Source organism: Papaver somniferum, chromosome 1, assembly GCF_003573695.1.
Source record: "Papaver somniferum cultivar HN1 chromosome 1, ASM357369v1, whole genome shotgun sequence".
Classification (NCBI taxonomy): domain Eukaryota; kingdom Viridiplantae; phylum Streptophyta; class Magnoliopsida; order Ranunculales; family Papaveraceae; genus Papaver; species Papaver somniferum.
In genome coordinates, this window is record NC_039358.1 from 217,392,399 (window position 1) to 217,413,300 (window position 20,902).

Below are 20,902 nucleotides of genomic sequence, written 5' to 3' on the forward strand. Positions count from 1 at the left end.
TGCCCATGAATCATCAGCCCAGTTTTCATCTTCTCATTTTTCCTGTGAACTGATTTTGCCTGTTTTGCCTGTTTTTGAGTTCAGAATGTGAACTCCGTATAACTAACTGATTGACAAGCCTAGTGGTGGCTCAATATTTTTCTGAAACTTAGATTCTGGTTGGTATCAGGCCAACAAAATTTCCAGCCCAAGAAAATTTACAGCTTGCTTTCACAAACAAAATTCACACGCTAGACATAGTTCATAAGTCACTGCCAATTATTAAGCAACGACCTTTTTTTTTTGATACATTTTTATTTACAGTAAAGTGCCTTTCCATGTATTACAGTGGTTTTACAGTATTGATGTGTGTCCGCCTTGGGCCTAAGTTCCATACCTTGAACAATGATGCCATACTTGGCTCCTAAACTCTCAGTTTCAAGCACAGAAATATGCACCTCCTCGTCGTCTTCTAATTCTTCGTTATAGAAATGACCTAGCTCAACCTCCATCCATCCATCTCCTCTCTTCCTTGCAACATATTGACCCTTGCCACCATTGGGACTCAAGTAAATACATCTCTCTTCGCCATTGTTACCACCAGCTCGTCCAACGACTTCGACTTTGGCCTTTATAGGTTCGTCATCAAATCCATAAACGTCCTGCTTGAACTTTAGCACCAGGTAAGCTGCGTAAAATCTCTTTGGGGATAACAATTGCGTTTCGAGCTTCCCGCGGATTTCCAGCCAACATGACCATTTCAGTTCGGCCACCTCAGCAAACCTGGAGCCAGGGTAAAATCGCCAATACCAGTGGTTAGGATCGTCTCCCCAAGCAATATCAAGCTCCTTCGCTCCAATCATGATACATTTCTTTCCACCGGATTTTTCCAACTGAAAGCTCTTAAAACCACCATCGATGAGAAGTGGGGCATTGCATAGTCGATAATATAACTCTTTCTTAGATGGTGCGGCAGCTGACGGAAAAGGATAAAATGATCTGGAAATGATGTCTTGATAATCGGCCGGCAGAAATTTCTCCCAGATAACATCTGAATCAGCTGCAGATTTGATAAGACTTGAAAGTAGATTAGACCTGCACACATCTGCCGGTGTTGTTAGAGATAGGATGTCAGATATACATCCTTCCGGTAGTCTCTCGAGATTGTTGATCTCTTCTGATTTTTCCTCCATTTCTTCTATCTTTGCTCTTCCCATTGTTGACTTTGCTTTGGGTTCTTTGTTATCTAGATTGTTTCTTTCTGGCATATATACAGATATAGATAGACAAGTCTACAAGAAGACGTGCACGTATCAAACTGTAACATATATCTTTTGCCACTAAACGCATATCACATTTGCTGATTATTATATGTTATCATCATATTATTATTAGGAGTTGTAAACATGTTTGCCACATGGTTGGCCAGCTCAGAAAATACATATTTTAAGAGAGGACTGGTGTGCTCCTACCTACTACTAAAAAAAACGAAAAAAAAAAAACAAAATAGCTGAATTGTTTTTCCTATTTCCAATTTTCCATAGTCCTCATTCCTCGACCTTGCTGGGCTACCATGACAAGATTTTTTCCTAATGCACCTTAACCCAGCTTGTTGTTTCTGTTGTTTAATCCCCCTAAATCAATACTATAATCATTTGATCAATGTACTGTTCAACCTATCATCTCATCTTCACCGGGTGTCATCTTATCCACCTGAATTTTTAATATATATAATCATTAACTTAACTAATTAATTATCTAACTAGTGCTTAAATGTCGATTATTATGGAGACACTAGTAAAAAGGACATGACATTATCCTCTTCAAAACAATCATCGTCCTGAGGATAAAACTCTGGAAAGTGAGCTGCTATGTTAGACCAGTCCTCTCTCAGGTGTAGTGTTTCGCAAAATGATAATCGAGCATTGGAGCTTAGCCAAGGAAGAGAAACTAGGATTAGTCTAACTTCCAAATAAATTCTTCTTAATAAAAGTCTGCAAAATTTGCAACAGTAGACATGGTTGGTAGTACTTTTTTTCATATAAAATTACAAATATCGGAATTATAGTGGTTAATTTCACAGTATTTACGCGTCCACCTTGGGTCTAAGTTCTATTCGCTGGACAATAAGGCCAGTCTTGGAAACTAACATATCATTCTCAAGCAAAATCATACGCACCTCTCCGCCCTCGTTGTCTTCTAACTCTTCGTTAAGAAAATGACCTATCTCAACCTCCATCCATCCATCTCTTCTCTCCCGTGCAAAATATTGACCCTGGTCACCGTTGGGACTCAAGTAGATATGTCTCTCCTGGCTACACATACTATTGCTACCAGCAGCTCTTCCAACGAGTTCGACTTTGGCTTTTACAGGTTGATCAAATCCATAAACTACATCTTTGAACTTTAGCACAAGGTAAGCTACATAGACGGTCTTTGGTGATAGCAATTGGATTTCGAGCTTCCCGTGGATTTGAAACCACCATGTCTTATGCAGTTCGGCCACCTCAGCAAACCTGGAGCCCTAGTAACCTCGCCAATAATCCCAGTATCGAGGAACGTCTTCCCAAGCAATTCCAAGCTCCTTTGCTCCAAGCATGATACATTTCTTTCCACTAGATGTTTCCAACTGAAAGCTCTTAGAACCACCATCAATGAGAAGTGGGTAACCGCATAGTCGATAATATAACTCTTTCTTAGATGGGGCAGCCAGCAGCTGGCGGAAAAGGATGTAATGCTCTAGAAATAATCTCTTGATAATCGGCCGGTAGAAATTTCTCCCAGAGAGCATCTGAATCAGCAGCTGATTTAAAAAGAGTTGAAACAAGACTAGAACTACACACGTCTGCAGGTGTTGTCAGAGATAGGATGTCAGATATACATTCTTCTGGTAGTCTTTCGAGATTGTTTATATTTGCCTCTTCTTTCTCTGCTCTTTCCATTGTTGACTCTTTACCTTCAATTTTAATATCTAGATAGTTTCTGCAAAAGGGGAAAAAAAGGAAGAGAAATTTAACATCACTTCCCCACATTAAAACAGTTGTAATTGTCAAACAAATTCAGTAACGTTAGGAGTATTTTGTTAAGTTTCATAGCATTATCCCCCCCATCATGTCCTAACACCAACAAAACAAGTTTGCAACCTATCATATGCCAAGTTTGTCTGGCTATTCAAAGGGGTTTCGATTGTTCATGATACATGGAGATTGAAACTACAAAAAGAAAATCTAAGAATAAAAGAGTGGTGTGGTTATTCCAAGACTAATAAAGCAAACACTAGAGATTAAAGGGAGTAGAAACTACCGACCACCATTTTGAGGAAGAAGATCCAAAAGCGAATACAGATTGGTATTCTTTCTGGCACAAGTCTATTGTTTTGTAACCGAGGAGGGTTCCTATTTATATCAACAATTCTACGCTGACGCCACGCCACCAAAAACGACTCCCCTAATTGGGTGTAGTGGTTCCTACCTGCACAACTATGGGAGTTACAGTGACGTGGACACGTAGACGCGACACGGGACTCGGCAAATCTCGAGAGCAATGCGTGCCTTTTTTGGCGGTCATGTTTCGATCCTAAATTTATATGCTAACAGTGTAGATGCTTTAAAGTGTTTCCACTGACAAATGCTAAGTTGCTGTTTATATTCTTTCATCTAATAGGAAAAAGGCTGCCATGTCCATGCAGGGAGCTCATCTTATTGGAGTAATGGACGTGAGAGTTTGTTCAGGGACTGAGTTCAGGCTCCTTGAATTCCATTTAAAGCTCGGATATATATGGACCTAATTAACTTCACTTCTATCATGCGTATCTTGTTTGTATTAAACATACAATTTATACTTCAGTTCGCAAAACGTCAAAAAGTTTTAGTAAGAAAACTTCTAGAGAAAACATTTCCTAATAATAAATGAGTATAAGGTAAAATAGCTGGCTCTCCATCTGTCTCTCTTTACTGGTGGTGATACTGCATAACAGCACAAAGAGGATACATGTCAAAAGTAGTGGTATACTGGCCACAATGTAGCATATTCTCATGCATCAGCTGATGTGCACAGGATGTAAGTCACCCTGGTTGCCCGTGAATCTTCAGCTGAGTTTTTATTCACTCAATTTCTTTATCCTTTTCTTATGAACTGATTATGCCTGTCTTGGACTTCCGTACGTGAACTCTGTATAAGAATCACTTGACTGTAAGACCCTGGTAGTGGCTTAATATTTCTCAGAACTTGTTAGGTCCTGATTGGTATCCTGCAACAAAAATCCGCAGCCTAACAAAATTTGCAGCTGCCATCACTAACAAAATTCACTCGCTAGACATAGTACATAGATCATAAACCACTGCCAATTGTTACGTAACAAACCATTTTTCAAGACATTTTAATTTTACAATAAAAATTCCACAATATGATATTTTTCTTTCAATCCAGGTATAGATAGGATGGGATTATAATGGTTAGTTTTACAGTAGGATTTGTGTGTCCACCTTGGGTCTAACTTCTATCCCTTGGACAATAAGGCCGCACCTGGCAATTAAGCCCTCAGTCTCAAGCACAGACATATGCACCTGCCCATCCTCGTTGTCTTCTAGTCCTTCGTAATAGAAATAACCCATCTCAACCTCCATCCAGCCATCTCCTCTCTCCTGTGCAAAGTGTTGACCCCCGCCACCGTCTAGAATCAAGTAGAGATGTCTCTCCTCGCTACACATACTACTGCTACTATCAGCTCTTCCAACGACTTTGACTCTGGCCTTTACAGGTAAGCTGCATACAAGGTCTTTGGTGATAACAATCTGGCATCAAGCTTCCCACAGATTTCAAACCGGGATACACGCTGAAGTACAACCACCGTAGGAAACCTGGAGCCAGGGTGAGCTAGCCAATGCCAAGAAGGATTGTCAACCTCCTTTGCTCCGATCATGATACATTTCTTTCCACTAGATTTTTCCAACTGAAAGCTCTTAAAACCATCATCAATGAGAAGCGGCTCATCGCATAGCCGATAATATAAGTCTTTCTTAGGTACTGCAGCTGATGAAAAAGGATGTAATGCTCTAGAAATAATCTCTTGATAATCGGCCGGTAGAAATTTCTCCCAGAGAGCATCTGAATCAGCAGCAGATTTAAAAAGAGTTGAGACTAGACTAGACCTGCACACATCTGCAGGTGTTGTCAGAGATAGGATGTCAGATATACATCCTTCTGGTAATCTTTCCAGATTGTTTATATCTGCCTCTTCTTTCTCTGCTCTTTCCATTGATGGCTTTACCTTCAATTCTATCTAGAGTGTTTCTGCTAAAAGACAAAAAAAAAAAAAAACCAAGAGAAATTTAGCATCGCCACCCTATATGATAACATTGGTACTTGTCAGCTAAGATTAGAACATTGGTACCTCAACTCATGTCACAATTTTGCTACCATGATCATATACCAAGTTTGGCTATTCTAAGGGCTTTCAATTTCATACTACTCATCAGCATGGACATGAAAAGTAAGGCTAGTACAAGATTTGAGCAAAACACAAGAAATCAAAGGGAGTAGAAATTACCAACCGCCAATTTCCAGGGAAGAAGAACGTCCGCAAAACCTAGTCGAACACAAACTATTTGTTTTCTAACCTAGGAGGACTAGCATATATTACACGTGCATTATTAATTATTGTCATATCATAGGGTTTTTTTTTTGTTTGCGCCGCCGAAATATAACCAAACAAGGGCAGGGCAGGCCCGTGCAAATGCACGGGCTAGGGTCATAATATTGCGATTCTTTTTTGCACGATTCTTTTTTGTGATTTTCTTCTTTCTCTTTCTATTACTTCTTACAGGTCCTTCAATGGTATAAGACCTTCAATTGCCTCACAAAATCTTCTCTAAACCACCATTTCTTGTCACCGGAGAAATTTTCCCTAATAGAGAAAAATGAAAACCCCAGGAAATTCCCAGTTCGGATTATGAAATGGGATTATGAATTCAAAACCCCTAAATTTTTCTCTGTATTTTTTCTCCTCTAATTTGTTTCATGGATTTGAAAGGCGTCAACATTCGTTGTGAATTTGCGGTGTTAAAGGTTAGAAATCTGAAACTGTTCCCAATTTTCAATTGGGTTTCGAGTGAAACCCTAGAACTAATTATTGGTTTCATGTTTACTGTATACCTAAATTATTTGATCTGTGCTGGTCTTGTAGTTATTTCATCGCATCCACGATCAATAAAACAATCTTTGTGCTAATAATTATTACTATCATCCGTTAGATAGGTACCAACATTTGGATACTATTACATAGAAAAATTAACCTCAACATCTGCTAATAATCGATATTAAATATTCGCCAAGAGGCTTGTGAGGCACTTATGCAGCGACAGTCTAAGTATTTCTTCACTTAATCTACCTTAGATAATATGAATTCTCGTAGCTTTGTCTGAACAATTTTCCCAACTGGAACTGTTGTACCCTTCTTAGTAATATCCCTGATGGGATTATAATCGTGCTTCTCCATGATACCGACACCACAGATGATACTTGCAATATAGAACACCCACCTTGGTTCAAAGTATTTTGAATAAATTTTGTTTGGTTTATTCTGGATATTTATAATATAGACTCTTGTTTTGAAAAGATGTGACTGTTGGTATTGATTTTACTTACAGTTAGTAGTTTTCATTTCTTTTCAAAAGAGGTGACTCTTGATAGATTGTTGTAGGTTGAATATGATGTCCAAAGGTTTTGAAAAGATGTGACTGTGCATTAACAGTCCTGTACTACTAACATTAACAGTTAGGGCCAGTTTGACAATGCAATTACTTTACAAAGAACTTTATTGATCTTGTAAAATCTCACCTGCGAAGGTGAATTGGACTATTTAACATACCTTAATAGGGACTGTTTTGTGCATGAAGCAGAATTGTCGGAATATGTCGGGGACTTTTGAGTGTACAATCGAAAGAAACTTTTTTCTTAGTCCAAAAGGTCGTGACCGTGCATTAAAGTTTTGATTTTGGTTTCTATCTGATCTCTTTTGTGTAATTTTGGTTCCTGTTTGATATATCTTATTTTGTTCCATGCGGCACTAATTCTTTCCGGACATAGTTAATTCTAATTGGATTCTCAAGTACACTTGATTAAACTTTGAATACCGGTAAATCGAGCAACACTCACTTAAAGTAATGAAAAACAAATTTATTTATGATACTGTAATAATATAAGTCTGAACATCAACTTGAAAGTAGTATTCAACGAAATTAACTAATTAACAAACCATAGTATTTCTGATCAAAACCCAAAAAACAAACAAACCATAGTATAATAATTCATAGTAACAACGATATGCTGAAAGAAGAAACCAAAGCTAACATGTTGAGTGTTGCTGTATTATCATTAATTCCTTTGCATCTAACTATTAATCACGCAAAATGAGACGTCTTTTTCGGGAACTTCTTTTTGGTGATTGTGTTTCCTTTTTGATTTTCTTATCAGTTCCATTTAGTACCAATTTTCTCTTTGGGGGGATTCCATCTGGGCCAACGTTCGGTTCGGTTGGTACTTGTACAACGGTTTCATCCAAGACGACAACCTCCTAACAAATATAACAGTAAGATTTATTTCTAATTACTTGAAAAAAAACTTGAGATTTATACCCACTTAATTTTTTTTAACTGATTGATGTATGTGTATACCTCTGTACTCTGAAAGTAAATTTTGTTGACTGTCAGATTGTTGTTGTCTCCCATGAAATCACGCCATTTCAATTTTATCTCAAAAACAGATTGAATTCCAATCAGATTCTTAAATACCGTTGACACCTTTTCTTCTCCTTCTTCCTGCAAACAGCGAATGTGTTATCTTCATAGTTTTATGAATTTAAAGTCTACAAATTGTCCAGTTACATAAAATAATCTGAATAATATAAATTATTAGTCTTTTATTTTTGTTAATTTGTTTACCTGTTGTATTTTGCACAGTACGGAAACATGGTATTTGATTAGTGATTGGGCCACTTCGTCAAATACTACAACTTGTAACAAATCCGTATGGTCTTGTATGTTTAGTTTTATTTTGTACCTGCAGTTGAATCATGATCAACTTTGAATTTTATGTTCCATTCCAACTCATTGAAAGCCTGAATTTTTGACGCATCTTACCTTATTACTGGCTTTGGGAATTTTTTTTTACACTTCTTGCACGAATACTCATCATCGATCTTTGAGACACTCGATTTGCATTTTGGGCAGGAATCGTATTGCCAACCATCATCCAGTAACACATCAATGATTGTTGCTGTGACATAGTAGAAATTTCCCTACATAATAACATAGTATACATGAATAATGCTTACTTATGTACCGAAGCATGAATGGAAATATGTTTAGCGAAATTCAATTTTTACCTTATTCTCTGGATCTTCTAATTCTTTGTAAATCTCCTTAACAGTTTTTTTATTCTGTAGAATATCTTGTTGAATAGAAGCCGCATCTTTCGTTTTTGTTTCAAACAGTTCAATGTCCGAATTGTTCAAATGCGCAGCGCTGGTTGGTGGTGGACAACAACAATCAGTGTTGAATAGTATTTAAAAACAAAAGTTCCCTAAGTACATGAATATGATTTATATTCATTAGATTAGATAGATACCTTTTCCGAATTATTTTCACTTCTGGTATTTCCAAATTTATATATATTTTTGTTCCATTTGTTGATGCTAATTCAAGATTACCTGCATTTTATAATTGTCATCATTATCATGAAAGTGTATTGCACTTAATTAATTTATTAATAATAAACGACTAAATGATTTTCTGAAAATTTCATTAGATACCCATGAAGGATTTAACTTTGGCGCAAGCGATAACCAACACTACCAATTGTGAAGACATTGCTACGACATCATCAGGTACATCTTCTGTCATGTCTCCCCACAAAGTCATTTGAAGATCTTGTCCACTATAGTCAGAAATAAGAATAGTTATTGCATTTTCATAAAAAAACACTTAGTCTCTTTATTATATTTAATTGAATGTCATCCTCTATTACCTTTTGGTTTTTAACTTTAAATCTTTTTTTGTTGTATGAGTACCATCTTATCTGGTGATTTCCTTAGACTTAGTGAGTCCTGTCAATATTACAACTACATCTACAACAAATTGGGTTATATAAATATCTGTTAAACAAAAGAGTCAATCTAAAAATGGTATTTGGAAAAAGCCATAATACCTGTTAAGTATGTGTTGTTTCCATCTCGGGCTTGTAGCTCTTCAAATTCTACGAATGAAAACTTATGTCTTGGAATACACTTGTTTTCTGGCAACTCTCTAATTGTAGTCTTAAGATGAAATAGAATAGCATCCTTCCGTTTGATTGGCTGAAATTCTGTCTTACCGTCGACCACACTGAAGTTTTGTGTTTCATAGATTTTTCCTTCTTCTAATTGGTCTGAGAAGATTGTCATATATTTCCTAGGCACAATTGCATGCATTGCTTCTCCCTGAAAAGTGTGTACGGTTGTTAGCAGCTTCCGTTATAAAAATTTATACACAAATAGAAATATAAATTCAACTAAATAAGTATCATTCTTACATCTTTGTCGACTAAAATTATGCTTAAGTTTATAACTTCTGCACTCGGTATTTTGGTTTCAGTCCAGAGCCTTGCAATTCTTACCCTTATTTTCCCACAAAAGGTATTTTTGTTTAATTGCTTCAGTGATGTCTCCATTATATATCTGTTTTTGTCTCTAGGAAAAATGTTTATTGTCAAAGAAACCGTTTGAATTGATGTGATAGGCTGTTAGGAAATCATTTAAATATATGTTGTTTGAGTCCCTCCAGTGAGAGACGTGTCTGTTCCAATCAGTTTCGTTTCTATTGTGACCGGTTATGTATCTTTTCGTATAACGATGTGTCTTTTAAAATTATAATGACTTTTTCGATTTTTCTTTTTCCTTTCCTTTGACTTTTTTTTTGATAAAATAAATATCTCCACGTATTCAGGATTTTTTTGGGGGTTTTAAATCTTAACAGCTCACATTTTCCGCCCACCTTTTTTAGGAAAAAAAGTAACAACTTTTTTAACTTCTGATTAGGATAAAAGCTAACCACTTTTTTAACTTCCGAGAAAAAAATTAACCACTTTTTAAACATATGATTAAGTAAAAAAAGTTTAATTATCTTTAGATTTTATTTTAATACGCGCCCAACTTGAATCATATTTCAAATCGCTCCGATATGGGTGTGTGACTAGCTTGGAAAATGAGAGTTTTTATGTAAATAACTCTGTCGGAGTTACAGAATGTGGATGATGATTGCATATCGTGGAACCTTGATTATATATTGATCCATTAAGCACATGTTCCTAATTTAATATAATTCAAATAATTGAACACCAATGTGACAAAATAATTTAATAATCGATATAACTTTGTAATATAGGTCATGATCAAACAGAGGTATGTTACAACAAATAATACTTTCAGTTGCAAATACATTGTCATTTGATTGATATGCTAAGGCAAATTATTAAATGCTTCTTGGTAAAGAATATTTTGTGTGTAACCCTCTTGTTCACCTTCCTTGTTGACAATCAGAAATTTGAAACCTTCGCGAGAAGTTGTTCTAGAGACAGCAACGTATAACTGGCCATGAGAGAATACAGGCATGGGCAAATAAACACCCACATACTCTAAAGTCTGACCCTGACTTTTGTTGATTGTCATGGCAAAACAAACCTTGATAGGGAATTGTTTCCTTCTTAGTTTGAATGGACACTTAGTGTCAGTTGTCTCCATTATTATTCTATGGATTAATACGTTCTTGCCAATGTTGTTTCCAGTAATAATTTTATCTTCTATAACCCATGCTGCCAATTTAGTGACTATAAGCCTTGTGCCGTTACAAAGCCCCATATTTTGGTTATAATTTCTTAGAAGCATGATGGAAACACTAACCCGCAACTCCAATTCATGATTTGGGAATCCAGAAATCTTTAGTGAATTCGACAATTCAACTGGGAATAGAATATCTTGATTCTCTATTGCTTCCGATGTAGGACTGATGGAATCAGCACTAAAGTATGTTCTTGTTTCAGACTGTATCGTTGAAACGATGTAAGAATTTACTTCGTCAACAAATTCGTTATTCGGAGCAAGGATACATATGGATTTAAGGTAATTCATATCTTCTAAGCTTTGTTGCATATTAGGGAAAGTGTTGTTCACAATTTGTTGAATAGGATCATGGAGTGATGGTATCAAAAGGTCCTCCGGTAGTTTAATCCATGTTGGTTCTTCTCCCTCTTTCATAGATGTTGTTGGTAGTTTACCATCACCAAGATCAAGTACCCATTTACCAAATTATTTTATCTTTTGAAGCTCAACTGTATCAGCATCTTTGTTCCTTATACGCATATTTATTGTTAATTTGAACACTCGGCAATGACTCCACAGGCGCGACCTGTTTATTGAAGCACTGACGATATCTACTCTTGTTCCTCCACGAATTACAGGTAAAACCTGTCTAAAATCTCCACCAAGTAATACAGTTTTCCCTCCAAATATTTTATCTGAATCATCCATTAAGAACATCAATGTCTTGTCAACAGCTTCTAGTGCGTTTCTGTGCATCATTGGTGCTTCATCCCATATGATTAATTCTGCCCTTTGGATTGATTTTGCCAAATCTTTATTTTTAGCTATATTACAACTTGAAGTTTCATCTGGTGTAAGGGGAATTTTAAACCGTGAATGCGCTGTTCTGCCTCCCGGTAATAGTAATGACGCGATTCCAGATGAAGCAATTGCCAATACAATTCTCTTTTGTGACCGGAGTTTCGCCAATATGGCTGTCCACAAAAATGTCTTTCAAGTTCCACCACTGCCATATACGAAAAAAATTCCACCACTTTCCGTTTGAACTGCATTTACCACTATATCAAAAATCTCTTTCTGTTGTAGATTCAAAAGATTGTACATGTTTGATGACTCGCTAGCAAGTGAAGTGCAATCGTAACTCATGTCATCTCTGATAAATTTATTTTCCAATTTGGCTCGAAATTCTAGGTTAGGTGATGGTAGTTTAAAGTGTTTGAGTGACTTATTATCTCGATCCAGTATTCGCTCAATTTCATATAATGTCAGATTCTTTATCTCCTCCTCTGAAAGTTGCAGGTCATTGTCCTCCAATAGTCGACTTTGCCGCCATACAATATCATCTGAAAGCAACCTCCATTGTTTGTTCCACAATTCTAAAGGATTAGACACCTCACACATTAGTAGTATTGACACAAACATTTCTCGCAACGATTCAGCACTCGCCCAATTACTTGCTTCCTTAATGGCCCGATGCCATTCATTATCATCTTCTAATAGACCAAGTGCGAGACATGCTGACCTAAAATCAGGATAAAGTGACCCATTGACCGTTCAAATGTCTTCAAATGATGTAGAACCTTTTACGATGTTTAACAACGCTCGTAAATAAAACCTTTCTCCAGCCGAGGGGTGCGCAAAATGTATTCGTCCAATTGTTTTTCCCCTTTGTCTCCTTTTCCATTTTTTAATGTCAGTATCCCAAATCCACTTCGTTGGGAAATCGACGTATGTAAGCTCTCTAGCATCTTCATTATTCTTGTTTGTTTCCATCCATTCGGTCAACTTTGTTTTCTCTATATCATCTCTTGACACTACTTCCTCCAAGTTATCTGTCTCACGAAGCATTATTGTTTGTTCGTTTGGTAGGCGGAAGGATAGTCTTTCAACTGCTGGGCGTCGATACTGTATGTCAAACTCAAAAATTCTCCAACATGCTTCTGATGCTGAGATATATCGGCAAGATATGTCATTATTGTTATTTGCATCATTTTCTGCAGCGTCTGTATTTTTATTTGTTGACTTGTCTCCGATGATAGTTGTTGCTTTATCCCCTCCTTTGTTGAAATATTTGAACAGGTACTTCACCGATGTTGTCCTGTTGCAGAGCTCGACATTAATATGGGCTTCATATTTAACAACCAAATCCCTATTATATGGAACAACCCAAGTGTTGTCCAAAGCAATTCCATTAATTATTTTTGAGGTAGTAATATTTCTTCTTCTATAAACTGGAAAACCCTTCTCATCAATGGTTGTTTCAGTGGTCAATCGTTTTGGATAGTGCTTGGAGCATTTATTTTTAACCATGCATTGTGAATCTGGATTTGCAGTTCCGCACGGTTTGTGAATCATGTACTGGCTAACAATTTCAAATGCATGTGGATCTTTTTTCTCATCAGGTAATTCTGCACTTATAATGTTGTCTATATTTGATGGTGTCACTGGTTTGTCACTTTCGTGTAAGAATAGCAAGATATGAGCATGCGGCAGACCTCTTTTCTGAAATTCAACTGTATAAATTGTTGTATCATACGTGTTAAATAAAAAAAGAAAAAAAAAAGATGAGACACATAGAAAGTTTAATTTGAAATAAATACGAAACGGGTTAGTATTAGTCTGACCTGCTTTCACTTTCCCGAAATGCTTTTTTTTGCATAAGTCATCCATCATTTGGTTGAGTTTAATTTTGAAAACTCGAGCGACAATATCAGGTCTGTCTTGAGCCTTTTGGCCAGGTATTAGATCCTGGAAATATTGTATCTCTCTCCACTTTGGGTTGCATGTAAATGTAATGAAAAGATCCGGTGGTCCTGCCCATCTACAAATTGCCATAGCATCCTGATAATTTTGTGCCATATATCTCGGTCCTCCAGTAAATGATGAAGGCAAAACCAATCTGCCTATAGCTTTAGCTTTGTGGCCAGATCTCACGACATCTTTTATACCTTTGTAGTTCTCAGCTCTTAGCACTTTTTGGCTTCTTCTGACAAAGCCCAATCTCTTTTCTTCAAGGCATGCATAAGCATCCACTACGAATTGTTGAAACAGACGGCCTCCCCGCAATAATGTTTGTCCTTCATTATGCCTCTGTTACAACCTAAAAGCATAATATTCCCTAAGAGTTAATTTTGTTCTTTTACCTCTTTTGGTTGCGTGTTGGATGTCTGTTCGGTATCCATCTTCAGCAAGCGGAAACAACAATGAGTACTGCATAGCCATATAACTTGGATGAAATTGACTTATTCTTTTGAATCCTGTTTTTTTATCCTCCACGACGATGTCCCGTTCTGTTGAATTTGCAGATCCGTTTCCAACTATAAGTGCAACAATCTCTTTTGAAGTGGGCAAATTGTACTGTCATCCATCTGCCTGGCGGTCTCCAAGGATTTTAATTCGCAGTCTCTCCAAGGCATTGGCATCATACCTATCTCTTGCCATCCTAAACACTTTCGCTAGTTCATTGTGCTCATCTAACATGGCGATCATCTCTGCAATTAATTCAGGTTCGAAAACCCCTTCTTTTTTCCTACCAAGTGAACTCATTCTACGGCGAACTTCATTTTCAGTATCATATATATATAGTTGGGCAAATGCGGGATCGGTTCCTGTCGCGGGCAACAAACTTCCCATTATGTGGTAGTTTTGTCCACTTATTTTGAAAGCGTATGGTGCACGAGCTCGACCACGACCATTATTTATCTTGTGTATTATGGCTCCCATTGATGTGAAAGCGAACATAGAACTATACGCCCTAATTTTATTCCTGAAGTGTCTAGATCTGTTTCGTCCTTGGTAATCCATCAGATTCTGTAACAGCGGTGGTGGATCTCGATATAACGGCAGTTGCACTTTACCATTTGAACAACAGATTGAGAACTCAGGTTCCTTAGTTGTCTGAGATTTATTATTTCTCTCCTCGTACCAAACAATTGCATGACATTTAGGGCATGTATGTGTCGGAGGGCCAAAATTCCATACCTTATCTATTGTTCCTGTATAAAGGGATTGGTTAATAATTTTCAGCCTAACTGATGGTGTAAGAGTAACTTGGGGATATGGCGTTAAATGTGGCAACATTTAAGGTTTTAGTATTGTACCTGAAATTAAGTTTTGCGAAGATGATCTTCTCGCATGTAGTGTATTCCTATTTTTTAATCTTCTTTGGCTTGATTCTCCTTCTGTCAGACATATTAGAGATCTATTGATCAATTACTATTATTAATATTGTGTTGTCAATAAGCTAGCATAGGATTATCTGTTCACCTTTTGTTTCGGAATTTAAGTTTGGGTTCCCTATTGTACTTGAATTGATTGTGCAGACGGCCGTGGTTGTATTGGTATTGACCGTTCCGTCTGTATGGACTATAGAATGCGAATAGGTAGTCCTCATACGATCTTTCAATCCGTCGAGTGTTTTATTTTCTATCTGTTTTATTGGCGAAACACATTTTCCACGCAAATCGATGGTTTTTCTTCTTTTTGCTCTGGCATCAACTGCAGGTTGTTGTTTCAGTGTATTTGTTGCACGCTTTATATTGATTGTTCCGTCGATATGGATTACGGAACGTGAATAGGTATCCCCCATACTATTTTCGATTCCGCCAAGAGTTGCTGAAACAGATTTTCTACGCAAATTGATAATTTTTTTTCTTTTCGCTCTGGCATCCACTGCTGTCTGTTGTTTCAGCGTATCCATTGGGCGCTTTCTGTTGACCGGATGTTGTTCATTTTTATCCATTGCAAGCTTACCATAGAATGTGCAATCCGCCATGTTTGTATTTGAATAGGTCGTCCTCAGGTGATTATTTTCCTCTTGTCTCTTTGGTCTCGCAACACCTTTTCTACTGAGGTTGATAATTTGTTTTCGTTTTGCTCTGGCATCTACCGCAGGCTGTTTGGTGAGTGCTTCCATTGCAAGCTTGCAGTTGTATCACGCCTTTTGTCAATTTAGGGCAAGCTTATCAGACATCAAATGGATGTTTTCTTCGGAAGAATATAAATGTAATTTTAATTTGTCTTTTTTGAAAATGGCGAATAGCAGTGTCGTTTTGCTTTTCTTTTACCCAAAAGGCAAATACCAATCGGTGCCTTCTGGTTATCGAAAGTAATTTGACAAAAGGAACAAAGCGGACGAATGTTTTCGTCAAAAGGAACAACTCCTTTCATCATATTTCACGTGGCTGCATAATTTTCGAGAAATTTTGAGGGGGATTGTGGTTCCGCCACGTCAGTGTTAATGGGCTGTGGTGTTGACACGTCAGTATTAACTTGCTCCTTTATATAAAGAAGGATTGATTGATTCTGGTCGGCACCCAGGTCCCCTACGAATAACAAATCAACATTGCCATTTCCTAAGACAAACTGTAATATACACTAGAAAGCAAATCAAATGCCAGTCAGTCTGAGGGAGGATGATGAAACCTGCAGAAATTTAAATTGTAGAGATCTCCTCTGAAGATGACGAGAAGCCCAAAAAAAATATTAGAATTTAGATCACAAAATTGGTCAATTAGCCCAAAAACCATAATTCCTAGGTGAAAAAGACATAAAATTTGATACTGTTTAAATGGTCGGGAATAAAAAAGATACTTTCTATTCAAACGATGCAACCCAGTTTCATTCAGTTTGAAGTTGGATAAATCTGGATTCACCCAAGTGTAATACACGATGTGAACCAGTTTCATCCAAGTATAACACATGATGCAACCTGGTTTCATTCAGTTTGTAATTATTTTCATCCATTTGACCCAGACCAAAATCTTACTCGTCCATATCAACCTGGTTTTGATTGTTTTTGGGCAAATGACCCATTTTCTCAATTTAAATTTTTCACGACCAAAACACGATTAATTGCTACTCATTTTTTACGAACATTTGAGTTACGTTATCGTACACCTTGTTCTTTTTCTTTTTTGGGCGGAAAAGGTTATAATTTTCTTGAAATAAGCAATTCAACGGAGGGAATATAAGTTGGATTGCTTGCTCTCTTTGTCTTTTATTCCTAATGATACCGCATAACAGCACAATGAGACCAAAACCATCTGGACATCTCGAAAAAGTAGTGGTATACTGGCCACAAAATATCAGATTCTCATGCATCAGCTGATGTCCATAGGATGCAAGTCACCCTGGTAGCCCGTGAATCTTCAGCTGAGTTTTTATTCACTCATTTTCTTTTTCCTTTTTTTTAAGGAACTGATTATGCATGTCTTGTAGTAGTATTGAGAGAATGTATAACTGTGTTCTTCATTAACCAATACAAGAGTCTATACAAAAACATTTAATACAAACAGACTTTGGAAGAAGAGATAACAGCCACACACGTGTGGAGATCTTAGCCACAGAATTAAGGCAGACAGCTAGACAAAGGCTGTAATGAAAAGACGGTAAAAACACTTGAAATAACTAATAGACTTACAGGTCTTGATGAAAGCAAGAATTGAATTACACAGAAAGATTACTGAGAAAACCTAGAAAGATTCAGACCAAAGTCTGTTTGTTCATTACAAAATTAATGAATAGAAGATAAGCATTTAAAGTTACACTGATCATATGGACATGTAAGCCAGACAGATAGTCAACAGTGGAGCCTATGAGTGATAGACAAGTGGCAGAAGTATACTGGTATAGTTGTGAACACCTGACAGTTGTAGATACAGCTGTAACACCTGACAGCTAAGCAGAAGTCTGTCTAATAGCCCCCCTCAAGTTGAAGTGCCCAGCAGGATGAACTTTCAACTTGTCCCTTAGAAACTGAAACCTGGGACTTGATAGGCCCTTTATGAAGATGTCTGCCACTTGGTCAAGTGTTGAAATATAATGAACCTGTAAGTGCTTGGATTGAACAAGCTCTCTAACAAAGTGAAAATCCACATATAAGTGTTTCATTCTACTGTGAAACACATGATTGGAGGATAAAGAAATCGCACTTAGGTTATCACATTGCAGAGTAGGAGTAAGTTGCAGAAAAACATGAAGACCCTTTAGAAAATGACAAACCCATGCAACCTCTGCAGCATAATTAGCTAATGATCTGTACTCAGCCTCTGTGCTGGATCTTGCCACAGTAGCTTGTCTTTTGCTGGACCAAGAAATAGGATTAGCGCCAAAGGAAATAAAATAGCCCACATGTGCTTCTCCTAATGTCAGGAGAACCAGCCTAATCTGCATCACTAAAACCATGTATTGACAACAAACCTTTATTGAAAAGAATCCCATAATCTATAGTAGATTTGATATATCTGAGGATTCTTTTAGCAGCTGTGAAGTGCTCAGAAGTTGGAGACTGCATGAATTGGCACACTTGATTAATAGCATAACTGATCTCAGGACTAGTCCAAGTAAGGTACTGCAAGGATCCAACTAGAGATCTATATGGAGTTGGATCAGCTAGTGGCACACCATCAGTAGCTGAGAGTTTAGTACCAACACAAACTAGTGAAGAACATGGCTTTTCACCCAACCTATCATGCTTGTTAAGTAAGTCAAGAGCATATTTAGTCTTGGAAAGAAAAATACTTGAAGCATCCCTCTTAACTTCCAATCCCAAGAAATAATGTAAGTCTCTTTAGTCCTTGAGGGGAAAATGTTCTTGAAGAGAGAAATGAGATCAGAACAATATGTAGATAGTTACCAATAATGAGAATGTTATCTACATATATAAACAAGAATCATAGTAATTCTTGACCCAATCTTTTGTACAAAGAGTGAAGTATGTCCTGTAGAAGCAACAAAGTTATAAGATAGTAAGACATTCATTAACTTCTCATACATGCTATTGGTGCATGTTTTAAGCCATAAAGAGATTTGTGAAGTTTACAAACTTTATTAGGGTGATCAGTATCAACAAAACCTGGTGGCTGAGCCATGTAAACTTCCTCTTGTTGTATGATTGATTAATGATTTCCCTTTCATCACCATCAATCCATTCTTGAATGTATTTTCGAGGAAAAGGAATAGAACCATCAAGAAATACTGAAACCTTGTATTTCTTCAATATAGGAAATAAAACACTTTTCCAGGTGAGAAAATTCTCTTCTGTGAGTTTGAAATGGATGATTGGAGATATGATTTAATGGAATTTGAGCAATACGAGAATCATAATGATTGTAAGCCATTGTACGTAGATAAAAAAATCAGAGACAAAGAAAAAAGCAAAATGATCAAAGATCGATTAAGAAGACAACGGAAAAAGGATCTTACCAATGATTGATACCATAATAGACTTACAGTTCTTGATGAAAGCAATAATTGAATTATACATAAAGATTACTGAGAAACCCTAGAAAGATTCAGACCAGAGTCTGTCTGTTCATTACAGAATTAATGAATAGAAGATAAGCATTTAAAGTTACACATATGACATGGACATGTAAGGCAGTCATATAGTCAGCATAGGAGCCTATGAGTGACAGACAAGTGGCAGAAGAATACTGGTACAATTATGAACACCTGACAGTTATATATACAACTGTAACACATGAAGGGTTGTTAAGACCTTCAATTTGGACTTCAGAAACTCAAAACGCGATGCTGCAAGTCCCTTAGTGAAAATGTCAGCTGCTTGCTCTAGTGTTGAGAGATATATGACCTGTAGAGACTTAGATTGAAATAATTCTCTGGCAAAATGAAAATATAAAGCCACATGCTTCATCTTGCTGTGAAATATAGGATTTGAAGCTAAAGATATAGAGCTTTTATTATCACAAGATATAGTAGGTGAATTTGGCAGAAAGATGTGTAAGTCTCTGAGAAAATTGCATAACCAAATAACTTCAGCTGCAGATGATGCCAATGACCTGTATTCAGCTTCAGTGCTTGACTTGGAAATAATTGCTTGCTTTTTGGCTGACCAACAAACAAGATTTTCACAAAAAAAGATGTAGTAACCACTGGTTGATCTTCTATCATCAGGGTTACCTGCCCAATCTGCATCTGAAAAACCTTGAAGAGTAGTGAAACCTTTAGTGATAAGAAGACCATGATCAATAGTACCCTTGACATACCTGAGAACTCTTTTTGCAGGTGTTAAGTGAGTTGTTGTTGGAGACTGCATGAACTGACAAATTTGGTTTACTGCAAAGCATAGTTCAGGTCTTGTCCAAGTTAAATATTGTAGAGAACCTACAACAGATCTATACTCTGTAGGATTAGACAGAATATCACCATCAGTAGCACTCAATCTTTGAGAGCCAGAATAAGGAGTAGAACATGGTTTGATACCAACCAAATTTGTCTTCTCTATTAAGTGAAGAGCATATTTAGTTTGACTTAGAAAAAGACCTTTGCTGTTCCTTTTAACTTCAAGACCCAAAAAATAGTGTAGAGCTCCTAGATCCTTCACTGGAAATTTGGTACAAAGATAAGCAATAATCGAATCACAATGTGCTAAGTTGTTCCCTGTGATGATGATATCATCAACATACACTAGTATGATAGTAAGTTTAGAACCTAATTTCTTAACAAACAATGAAGAATCTTCCTGTGAAGGAATAAAATCAACATCAATAAGAGCATCCATGAGCTTTTCATACCAAGGTCTAGGAGCTTGCTTAAGACCATATAAGGATTTATGTAATCTGCATACATAATCAGGAGGTTGTTTCATGTAAACTTATTCTTTTAGATCTCCATGGAGGAAAGCATTACTCACATATAATTGTTTAATATTCCAATCAAAATTAACAGCTAGAGAGAGCACAAGTCTAATAGTTGTAGGTTTCACAACAGGACTGAAAGTCTCAGTGAAATCAAAACCTTCAACTTGATGAAATCCCTTTGCTACTAGTCTAGATTTATGTCTCTCTATAGTACCATCTGGATTGTACTTTATCTTAAAAACCCATTTGCATCCTACTACATTTTGAGTGGGATCAGGTGGTACTTTTGACCAAGTACCAGCATCTTGTAAAGCTGTATTTTCTGTCTGCATAACCTTTAACCAAACTGGAATCTTAGCAGTTTGAGTGTAACATGTAGGAGTAATGTGATTGAAGTGAGATATATGAGAATCAGATAAAGCATATTTTGTTGGAAAAATACCTTTGGTTTGAAAGTACCAACCTTTTC

At 36.8% G+C, this 20,902-nt stretch overlaps 2 protein-coding genes, 1 long non-coding RNA gene and 1 pseudogene across 3 annotated transcripts; 1 reads left to right on the forward strand and 3 right to left on the reverse strand.

Annotated features, from left to right (window-relative positions):
• Positions 1 to 252: 252 nt before the first annotated feature.
• On the reverse strand, positions 253 to 1,296 carry LOC113315981 (putative F-box protein PP2-B12). The gene has a single exon (XM_026564220.1). It carries the CDS (start codon positions 1,245 to 1,247, stop codon positions 294 to 296), a length of 954 nt encoding a protein of 317 aa, XP_026420005.1. The 5' UTR covers positions 1,248 to 1,296; the 3' UTR covers positions 253 to 293.
• A 769-nt stretch (positions 1,297 to 2,065) lies between these two features.
• LOC113360222 lies at positions 2,066 to 2,921 on the reverse strand (annotated as a pseudogene).
• Positions 2,922 to 4,439: 1,518 nt separating this feature from the next.
• LOC113360230 (F-box protein PP2-B10-like) lies at positions 4,440 to 5,236 on the reverse strand. The gene is made up of 2 exons (XM_026603765.1): positions 4,737 to 5,236; positions 4,440 to 4,680 (listed from the first exon to the last, which is right to left on the reverse strand). The coding sequence occupies exons 1-2, from the start codon at positions 5,234 to 5,236 to the stop codon at positions 4,440 to 4,442; spliced, it is 741 nt and encodes a 246-aa protein (XP_026459550.1).
• A 713-nt stretch (positions 5,237 to 5,949) lies between these two features.
• LOC113336943 lies at positions 5,950 to 11,470 on the forward strand. The gene is made up of 5 exons (XR_003354061.1): positions 5,950 to 6,045; positions 7,453 to 7,567; positions 8,785 to 8,863; positions 11,053 to 11,131; positions 11,411 to 11,470. It is a non-coding gene; the product is annotated as an uncharacterized LOC113336943 (long non-coding RNA).
• Positions 11,471 to 20,902: the final 9,432 nt, after the last annotated feature.

What these genes read in the sequence shown, in the direction of transcription:
- LOC113315981 (XM_026564220.1), bottom strand. Translation starts at nt 1,247, where the DNA reads ATGCCAGAAAGAAACAATCTAGATAACAAAGAACCCAAAGCAAAGTCA.
- LOC113360230 (XM_026603765.1), bottom strand. Translation starts at nt 5,236, where the DNA reads ATGGAAAGAGCAGAGAAAGAAGAGGCAGATATAAACAATCTGGAAAGA. An exon ending in ACCTTGTATGCAGCTTACCT is followed by an intron (nt 4,681 to 4,736) that starts GTAAAGGCCAGA and finishes TAGTATGTGTAG; the next exon opens with CGAGGAGAGACATCTCTACT.